Below are 9,787 nucleotides of genomic sequence, written 5' to 3' on the forward strand. Positions count from 1 at the left end.
CCTCTACAGAGTAGCTAGGATTGTATGACTGAGGCCATGGGTGCCCATATTCCTTTTTATAAACAGCATAAAAATTACCAGTAATTCTCTGGGCTGGAGGTGAGAGTCAAGTGATAAGACCATCTACCTAGTATGTGCAATGCCCTGAATACAACCCTTGCACTTCTCTTCCAAATAAAAAAGAATTTTAGACTAGCACTGTAATACATGCCTGCAGTCTCAGCTACAGTGCAGGAATTGGAACCTGGGCAACACAGTGAAACAAAATGGAGAAGGTGTGGGGGGTGGAATGCTGGGTACAGTGGCTCACAGTGGTATTCAGGAAGACCCAATCTCAACCAATAGGCTGAGTGTGATGGCACATCTGCCATCCCAGTTGTGAAGAAGGCAGGAAGGTTAACTAGGATCTCTGTCCAAGGCCAGCGCAAAACATGAGGCTTTACCTGAGAAGTAACTAAAGCAAAAAGGAACGTGGTCTTAGCTCAAAGGGTAGAGCACCTATCTAGCAAACTCCAGTAGTAGCCATCATCTTGCCAAGAAAAATATCCTGAATTCTAAGGTGTTCGATAAATCTGCCAGGAGACAAATTCCTAGTCCTCAGCTTTTAAAAGTCATGCTTCCGGGGCTGGGAAGGTGGCTCAGTGGTAGAATGCTTGCTTTGCATGCCTGAGGCCCTGGGTTTGATTCCTCAGCACCACATAAGCAAAAAGAAAAAAAGCTGGAAGTGGCGCTGTGGCTCAAGTGGTAGAGTGCTAGCCTTGAGCTGAAGAGCTGAGAGACATTGCCCAGGCCCAGAGATCAGGCCCCAGGACAGGACCCAAAAAAAAAAACAAAAACAAGTCATGCTTCCCTTAACCAAGATAACACAGTAACAACTTTGAAACTAAGGAAGAGGAACAGAATTAAGTTCTCAAATCTGGATACTAAGAAGCCTTTCTTTGAAGTGTGCTTGGAAGGTTGGTGAAGACAAAAGTTCTGATATGTTTGAACAAGTAAAGATGATCACTAGATTAGTGGGTAATGACCTTGAGCTACAGGAATTAAAGGCCTGTGCTGTGGACATCTGGCTGTAGCCATGATATGCACCAGTTGTAGTTGCTTCACGTTATTTTATAGAAAAAAAAATTGGGAAGGTGCTAGGATCTTGAACATTGAAAATCTTGATCATTGAACATTGAAAATACTAAACACTACCTACAACACCTTCCCTCCTGACATTTTTTTTCCCCCAAACAGTATGAAGAGCTGGCTCTAAAATCACAAACAGGTAGGTCTGGAGTACACAGGTAGGTAAGTATAGAGCTTGTACTTGGTAGGTATAAGGCCCTGAGTTTAAACCCAGCATCCTCCACCCCTGAAAAATAGTCACTTTTAAGAAAATAAAAAGTGGTTTTAGAATGCAGCTCAGAAGTGTTTGCCTAGCACCCACAGGCCCTGGGCTCCATCCCTAGAACAGAATCAGCTTGGAAGTGGGAGGTTTGTGTGTTGGGGGTGGTAAGGATGTTGACAGTCTCAAAGAAAAAAAAAAAAGAACTGAAAGTCTGGTGTCCAGTTAAGGGAAGTGTTGATCATCAGGTCCTCTGGTGATTCACGTTACCTAGTTACTATTTGACCCTTCTGTTTTGTTTTTTGCCAGTCCTGGGACCTGAACTTGGGGTCTGGGCACTATCCCTGAACTTTCCTCAAGGCTAGCACTCTTATCACTTGAGCCACAGCACCACTTCTAGCCTTTTCTGTTTATATGGTATTGAGGAATCCAACCAAGGTCTTCTCGCATGTTAGGTGAGCACTCTACCACTAAGCCACATCCCCTGGCTTTTCTTTTTTTGCCAGTCCTGCAACTTGAACTCTGGGCTTGGGTACTATCCCTGAGGTTTTGTGCTCAATGCTGGAGCTCTACCAGTTGAGCCGCAGCTCCACTTTCAACTTTTTGTAGTTAACTGATCTGGCTTTGAACTGTGATCCTCAAAGTTGAGTTACCTCCATTTTCAGCTTTTTGCTGGCTAACTGGGAGATAGAGGGTCTCACAAACCTGCTCAGATTTGAGCTTGGGTAGCTAGGATTTCAGAACAACTTTTTTTTTGGGGGGGAGGGGTCAGTTATAGCGCTTGAACTTCTGTCCCTCAGCTCTTCAGCTCAAGGCTAGTGCTCTACCACTTGAGCCACAATGTCATTGCTGGCTTTTTGTGTTTATGCGGTGCTGAGAAATCAAACCCAGGGCCTCATGCATGCAAGGCAAACACTCTACTACTGAGCCACCTTCCCAGCACCACCTCAGAACAGCTTTTTAATCCTTTTTTTTTCTTTTGGTACTAGGGCTTCATAAGCCATACTCCCAGTCTTTGCTTTAGTTTTTTTGGGGTGGAGGGGGTCCATCACTACAATCCTATGCCTCCCACTTAATATATTACAGGAATAGGTCACCATGCCTTTTTTTTTTTGGGTCCAGTCGTGGGGCCTGAACTCTGGGCCTGGGCACTGTCCCTCAGCTCTTCAGCTCAAGGCTAGCACTCTACCACTTGAGCCATAGCACCACTTCCGGCTTTTTTCTTTTTGCTTATGTGGTGCTGAGGAATCAAACCCAGGGCCTCATGCATGCAAGGAAAACACTCCACTGAGCCACCTTCCCAGCTTTTTTTTTTTTAAAAAATATTGTGGGTCTTGGGCACTGTCCCTGAGTTGTTTTGCTCAAGGCTAGTGCTCCACCACTTGAGCCACATCTCCACTTTCCAAAAAAGCTCCACTTTTAAAATTGGAAATGAATGTCCTGGACTTTCCTTCCCTGGCTGACTTGGAACAATCCACCTGTGCCTGGTTCATGCCTATGTTGAGATAAGAGCTGGGGCTGTTTTTGACTGGTGCTTATTTTTCCTTTTTTGGGGGGGGTCCGGTCATGGGGCCTAAGTCTGGGCCTGGGCACTGTCCCTCAGCTCTTCAGCTCAAGGCTAGTGCTCTACCACTTGAGCCACAGCGCCACTTCCGGCTTTTGCTGCTTATGTGGTGCTGGGGAATCGAACCCAGGGCCTCAGGCATGCAAGGCAAGCGCTCTACCACTGAGCCACCTTCCCAGCCCTGTTGTTATTTTTTCTTGTGGGTTTCCTGGCTTGAATTCTGGGCCTAGGCACTGTCCTTGAGCAGTTCATCTCAAGGGGAACGCTCTACCACTTGAGCCACAGTGCCATTTCTGGTCTTCTAGTGGTTAATTGGAGGTAAATCTCACGGACTTTCCTTGCCCAGGCTGACTTTGAACCATAATCCTCAGATCTCAACTTCTTGTGTAGGTTAAGATTAAAGGCATGAGACACTGGCTAGATTTGGGGCCTTCTGTCTTCCATTGATGTTATTCTCCACCACCACTACCACCTCACTTGCACTTACTTGGTAATGATAAAAGCTGCTGCCTTCTGGTGGTGAGGATCTAGAAAGGGAGATATATTTACAGGCAAAATTGAGTGGGAAAGGTAGAAACTTGTTTGCAAGCTGTTTGCAGCTCAAGGCCAAACATCAATATGCAAAGTGCATATTTGCACATTTCCATGGTGATTCAGCTCCTTTCAAGATAACAGGGTTAAGATTTTTGAAATTGACCTGCTCATTCTTACTTCCTTTTTGGTAGTGGAAAGGGGGTGGGGAGTTAAGTGCAGAGACAAACAATATCAAAAACTTCATCAAAACTCTTGTAAGGTTATTTTCACCTCAAAAGATATAGGATGAGAGATGGAGAAATGAAGTCTTTACCTCAAAGAAAAATTAGGACAAGGATTGCATGCCTGTAACATTCTGTAAGCACTAAGAAAGATGAGGTAGTCATGAGACCAAACAGTCTAGTCTACAGAGCAGTATCTGCCTTGAAATAAATAAAAGCACAGGAAAAAAAAATCAGGAATTACTCCAAAGTGAATCAGTATTTAATTACACACTTTTTAACAAAAGGTCCTTTGTTCTAAGGTAAAGCAGCTTTGTAGGACTTTGTTTTTAATTCACCTACCCATATTTGCTCAACTAAATTCCTAAAAGGCTATTAAAAGAGGGAAGGATGAAGGGTAATTAGAAAAGACCCATACCACACCTCACATTTGAAAAAAAAAAGATTTATTTGTTTTTTTAGGAAGAACAGGAAGTTAGGGAAACATACTAGTTTACAACCCACATTAATTTGCAGTTGGTCCTAACCCTTCCTGGAACAGCTGTCAAAAACACTAGCTGTTTAACCAGAACCAAGGTGTTTACCCCCCAAATAGAACGTACACAAACAATACTAGAAGACTGCATGTTTTTCCCTGAGAGAAGTATAAGACAAGTTGCTGAGAGAGCCATTTTTCCAAGCAGCCCCTCCCTTTCCATTCTGGAGGATGTGCCTGAACTATGCACCTAGTCAGCACTTAGACCACATTCCTCTTCTCCCTAACAATCTGCTCCTTCCTTCCCAAACCACCTGGGCTCTCCTAAAAAGAGCTCTCACTGCTCTGGACCTAAAACATCAACTAAGATCCTGTCTATATTTCAGCAGTCATACCTAGTGAGTTGGGGAAGTAGGGCTCCTAAACACCAATTTGCATTTCTGTACAATTTGCATTTCCACAACTGGATATGGGGGAGGGGGGCATAGGCCTTCTAGTCACCTTAACAAGATCTTCTGTCCATTTAAAAACTAAATAAAGTGCTTTAGGTCCTTAGAGATAGACATGATATAAATAAATGGTTATGATCAAGAATGATAAATACATGGGTAAAAAGAGCTCTAACAAGATGACCTTAATAGCTCCAAGACAGACAGGCAGGCAGGGCAATTCTTACCAATTACATTCTTAGTCATTTTATTCATGCCTATTTTTATCTGGAGTCCACAGACTAAAGGTCATATTCTGAAGCTTTCAAATGTCCCTAGTTGCAACATAGAGCTTTCTTCAGTTTTAAAAGTAGCTTTTATATATTACTCTTTGAGGTTTAACTGAGCCCATCTTTATATAAAATTTAAGTGAGCACATTCAAGCAAAGGAAACTTTAGAGAAAGCATACAAAATGATGTTCTGCCTTCTGAAAATTCCTAAGAGGACTTTTGAAACTTCTTACTCAAAAGATGGGATAAATCAACTAAAAGACACCAAGGAAAAGACTCCCTTTCACCCCCAAGCTTGTCAAAGCACTCATGAAGAAGGGAAGTCTTATCACCTCCCAAGATTATCAATTCATGAGAGATGGTCTGTCCGTTCCTGAGAGGTGTATGTATGTTTATGTTGCGTATGATGTTTCCAGAGGGGGGTTCATAATGTAGAAAACTACAAGGGCTACAGAGGTTCAGGGATGGCAGAGTAAAGATGTAAAAACAATATAAATATCTGTAACAAGCAGCAAATATCTCAAGAAGGCCAAGAAGTTAAAGATTAAGTTCAATAGTACATCAGGTCTGAAATCCAAACAGATACCAATGACAAATTCAAGACAAAGCTTGGGAATCATTAATAGAAAAGAAACAATAAGTACGTTTTATTGATAATACCAGGCTTAAACCTGTATTTAACAAGCAAGCCACATAATAGCACCATGGTTAAGACTCTAACCTGCTTTTTTTCCAAGCCGTCATTTTACAATTTATTAAGTAAACAGGGATCAAATGTCTCTTATCCACCTGATGTGATCTTTTTATATACACACTGCTAGTTAAGTCCCACTTGGAACAGCTGAAAATCTTTCAGTAAAAGCTTTAAAGATGAGCTCATAAATTCAGTTTAGGTTTTCCTAGTTAAATTAGGTCAAATGGAAGGAACTCCAGTTGAGTGGTTGCCTAATCAGAGCCCATTATTTTAAAGTCATTTGCCCATTCCAATCCTCCCCCAACCATAAAACTCCACTTTCACTCAATTACTGAAAACCTACATTTAACAAAGCAAAAGGGCTAATTTTAACTCCTCAATCTCTCAATCATGTTCTCAAAGAAAAATCTATGCAAAGAATACTTACCAAACCAGATTGGAAAATTAAGCCCACACAGTTATCAACCAGGTTGCACACACTTACATCAATTGGTTTTGTATACATTCTAGAACAGACCAGGACAAAGTTTAGAAAAGATTTAAGAAATAGATTCCTAACTACAGAAGTTGAAAATTTCAAAAGGGTATGAAAAAAACTAAATTCAAGACTTCCGTCCCTTTTATGTTGTTCAAAGAAATAAACTCTGTAAAAATATATACAATTTTTACAGACAAATAGATTTACAAGTTGTTCTGTCTTAAAAATTGAGGATATTCTGCATTGGTAACTAATTAGTGAACTTCAAGTCAAGTATTCTTGGCCATTACTAGGCTAATAAACTAAGAATCATTCAAACCAAGTCAAAGTAGAACAGGTATGAAAGTCCTGAACACTTGGACTTTGTCTTCAAGACATAAACCTGGGAAAGCAAAAAGCTTCCCTTCACACACTGTTGTACAGTACTGAGGCTTCTAGTCAAAGTTTGATTACTTCTAGCTTAAATCCATTTTACAAAGGTCACTGGCATTGTTAGTGCTTTGCTTTTAACACTATAAGAGAAAGTAATTGAATTTGGCGGGCCTATTTAATGAATTCTGGCAAGCCTAGTTATTGGCCACTTTTCTGGTTTTAGACAAGATGTTAAGTCCTTTCACCCTACCATCTTCACTAAATCCAAGTCTTTCTCCATGGCCTCCCAATCAAAGTTTGCTTGTTGCTCAAAGTGAACTTTGCTTCTTTCAGACAGTGACTCTTCAAGGGGGACTAGTTTTCCCACGTATTTATTCTTGTTAGCCATAATCCTCTTGCCACTTTCTTTCTGGCTACATTGTTAGGATGGAACTCTTGGAGGTTACAGCCTGGGCAGCTTGAAGTCCAAGTTCATAAATACATTTGATTTCACAGATGTATGTAGTTTTGGTGGCTGGAGTTGGTTAAAAGTCTACTATTGCACTTATATGGCTATCTTATGAGATATGCCAAACCAGCTCCTACTCCAGCAACACCTGCAAAAGCCAGCAGCACATTTCTGATGCTGCCTTCTAGGTCCTCTACATGGAAGAACTCCACAAACCCATCCTAGAAAACAAAACAAAAAAAAAAAAAGCACATTTTCAAGCATGGGTTTCTGCTATCTTAACAGTAGAAAAAAAAGATTAGAATATCTAGAGTACTTCCCCCACATTACCCACACAAACCACCATGTAACAATTGTTTACTCCAGGGCTTAGAGAAAGCAAAATTTCCAGAGTCCTTCAGTTAAGTGGGCACCTACAGCAGTTAAACTTAATTTTACTGTGCTACCTTGGGTCATATGAGCATAATCTAGACAAAAGGACTATGACAGTTCCCAATGTTTAGATAAAAGACAAACACTCCCAACTTTGCTCACATTCCCAACACACAACACCTCATCCAATAGGGTTAGTTTCTCACTGTGGTTGAGTACATCCTTCACCAGAACCACCTAGCTAGTATGTTCAAGCCGCAGGCCCCAACCCGTATTCAATCAAAATGAAGAAGCCCGTAGAAAGGTATTTGGTTTGAATGCAATGGTCTGAAGATTATTCAACTGAATTACAACATGAATAATCTGCAGAAAACCAAGGCTTTTGATACAGTTCAAGACCAACATACCACTCACTCCCCCACCCCCTAACTCCCACACCACAAGCCCATTAGTTAACCAGCAACAAGAGATCTCCAAGTTTAAAAAAGTTTGCAAACTGGGTGGAGCATCATAAAACCTCCAGCCATCCCAACCTTCTCCTTCAAAACTCTTCCACTCCAAGACCCACTTCAACCTTAAGGCAAACTTACCCAGCCTCTTTGTTTGACTAGCCAGTCCCGTTTTGTCCTTACGAGAACATCTGTGATACTTTCTGCTAATGGTTCGATGCAGCTTTCTTGGTTTATACTCTTCAAGTGTTTGGCCACAAAGGCACCGAAAGAAATTAGAGTCACAATCCTACCCCAGTTTGTTACGCCGTCACTGAAAACATGGATCATCACTCGAGATAAAGATTTGACGTCGTCTTCGTTTTTGATGTCCAGTTTCCGAAGCATGCCTGAGAGGAAGAGAAAGCATGCAAAGGTCCTCAATGGCCTCCTTTGTCTGAACCAGGGCACCGCTCCCCTGCCCACCGGCGGCGGGGGGGGGGGGGGGGGAAATCACTCTCTCTGGGCTCTTAACACGACTCAGGCCGACCCCTCTGGAACACTGACATCCCACCCTTTCCGGTCTTTGAACGCCAACTGCGATTTCCAAAAGAATTGAGATGGGCGGAAACAATGACTCACGCCCAGAATGTTCTGGTTTTAGAAACAGCATCGACCTCCTCACACCCCGGGACTGGTTTGGGGCGGGAGAGACCGGAGGGAAGAGGGGTGGGAAGAGGGGGGGCGCGCGGCCCCGGTGTCTGAGGACGCCTTACCTTGGAAGGCCGTCTCGTGGTTGCGCTGCACCCCGTCCCCGACCCGCCGCAGGGTCTCCAGCGCCTTCCTGCTGGCCGCGCCGGCCCCACCCAGCGGCTTGGCGTCCTTGGCGCCCGTGGCTTGCTCCCTAAGGTAGCGACAGATAATCTCCAGCGACTGCCGGTACAACTCGTCGTCCTCCTCCTCCGCTGGAGGCGGCGTGGAAGGGAGCGAGCCGTCCGTGCGCGAGCTCTTACTGGCTTCCCCGACCAGCTCCAGCAGGGGCAGGACGGCCGGCCTCTTCCCCAGGGGCTCGGGTTCGTAGCCGTCCAGCTCCTCTTCGGGCGACATGATGGCGCCGGCGGCCGCGGCTTCCATCTCGTCCGGCGTCGGCGCACGGTGGGTGGGCGCGAAGAACACCCGCTTAGTTGGGGTCCCGGTGACGTCGGGGACCTCGGCGCCAATGGGCGCGGGACGCGCGACCCTCCGGGCGTCCGGCGCCAGGGTGGTCGAGGGGCTCGCGCCGGCGCTTCCGCCAATCCCCGCGCCGGCTTCCCCTCCCCCCGCCTCCCGCCGGGCACTGGCCTCCTCCGCCGTCAAGAGCCGCCCTCCCGGCGCGGCGGCGGCCCCGCTGCCGGCGCCCAGCCCGGCGCCCCCACAGTAGAAGTTGAGTCCGATTACCGCGTTTCTTCTGAGGCCAAACATTGCCTGCCGCTCCAGCTGCCGCCGCCCTGAGCCGAACGGGGAAGGCCGCGACTCCTTACTTGGAGGAAGCGGAAGTAAGGAGTGAGGGAGCTGCTCCTAGATCGCGGTTTTAGGGCCAGCGCGACGCTGTGGCGTCAGAGACACGAAGCTGTTTGCTCCCATAAAAGGGGAAAGGGGCGGGAGCTTCCGGAGAGCTGCGCACGGCACGGAGCAGCAGGGGCGGGGCCGGCCCGGCCGGGCTGGGGCCTTCCGGTCCGGCAGCTGGCGGCCGGTTACATAACGACGGCTTGGAGGGCTGGACCTCGAGCCCTCGGGGGGTCTGCCCGCCTGGACCTGCGGGGCGTCCTCGTGGCTGGGTCGTTGGCTAACTGGACTCTGACACACCGGCTGTTTTGTGCCAGGGGGCTTTTATTTTGTTGTGGTGGTGGCTTTTGACCTAGCCTGGCTTAACCATTTCGTCGCTCGGAGGGTTAAGGAATGGGGATGGGGAAGTTCTGTAATGGATGGGGAATAAGTCAGGTGACAGGACTAAGTCACAGGGCCCCGTGGGGACTTGGAATTATTATTATTATTGTTATTATTGGAGATTTTATTTGTTTTTTTTTGTCGGTTCTTCAGTTCAAGGCTAGCCCTCTACCACTTGAGCCACAGCATCACTTCTGAAATTGTTATTAATATTATTATTTTGCCGGTC

At 45.5% G+C, this 9,787-nt stretch overlaps 1 protein-coding gene across 2 annotated transcripts; it reads right to left on the reverse strand.

The window, feature by feature from the left end:
- Window positions 1–4,075: 4,075 nt before the first annotated feature.
- Window positions 4,076–9,231, reverse strand: Mcl1 (myeloid cell leukemia 1). 2 transcript variants are annotated; one of them, XM_013015210.1, is made up of 3 exons: window positions 8,409–9,208; window positions 7,795–8,042; window positions 4,076–7,053 (listed from the first exon to the last, which is right to left on the reverse strand). In XM_013015210.1, exons 1-3 carry the CDS (start codon window positions 9,091–9,093, stop codon window positions 6,937–6,939), a joined length of 1,050 nt encoding a protein of 349 aa, XP_012870664.1. In that variant the 5' UTR covers window positions 9,094–9,208; the 3' UTR covers window positions 4,076–6,936. The 2 variants fall into 2 exon arrangements, with proteins under 2 accessions (XP_012870664.1, XP_012870665.1); XM_013015211.1 differs by lacking the exon at window positions 7,795–8,042 and having other exon boundaries at window positions 8,409–9,231.
- Window positions 9,232–9,787: the final 556 nt, after the last annotated feature.

The sequence above is a fragment of the Dipodomys ordii genome, unplaced genomic scaffold (assembly GCF_000151885.1).
Source record: "Dipodomys ordii isolate 6190 unplaced genomic scaffold, Dord_2.0 Scaffold26, whole genome shotgun sequence".
NCBI lineage: Eukaryota > Metazoa > Chordata > Mammalia > Rodentia > Heteromyidae > Dipodomys > Dipodomys ordii.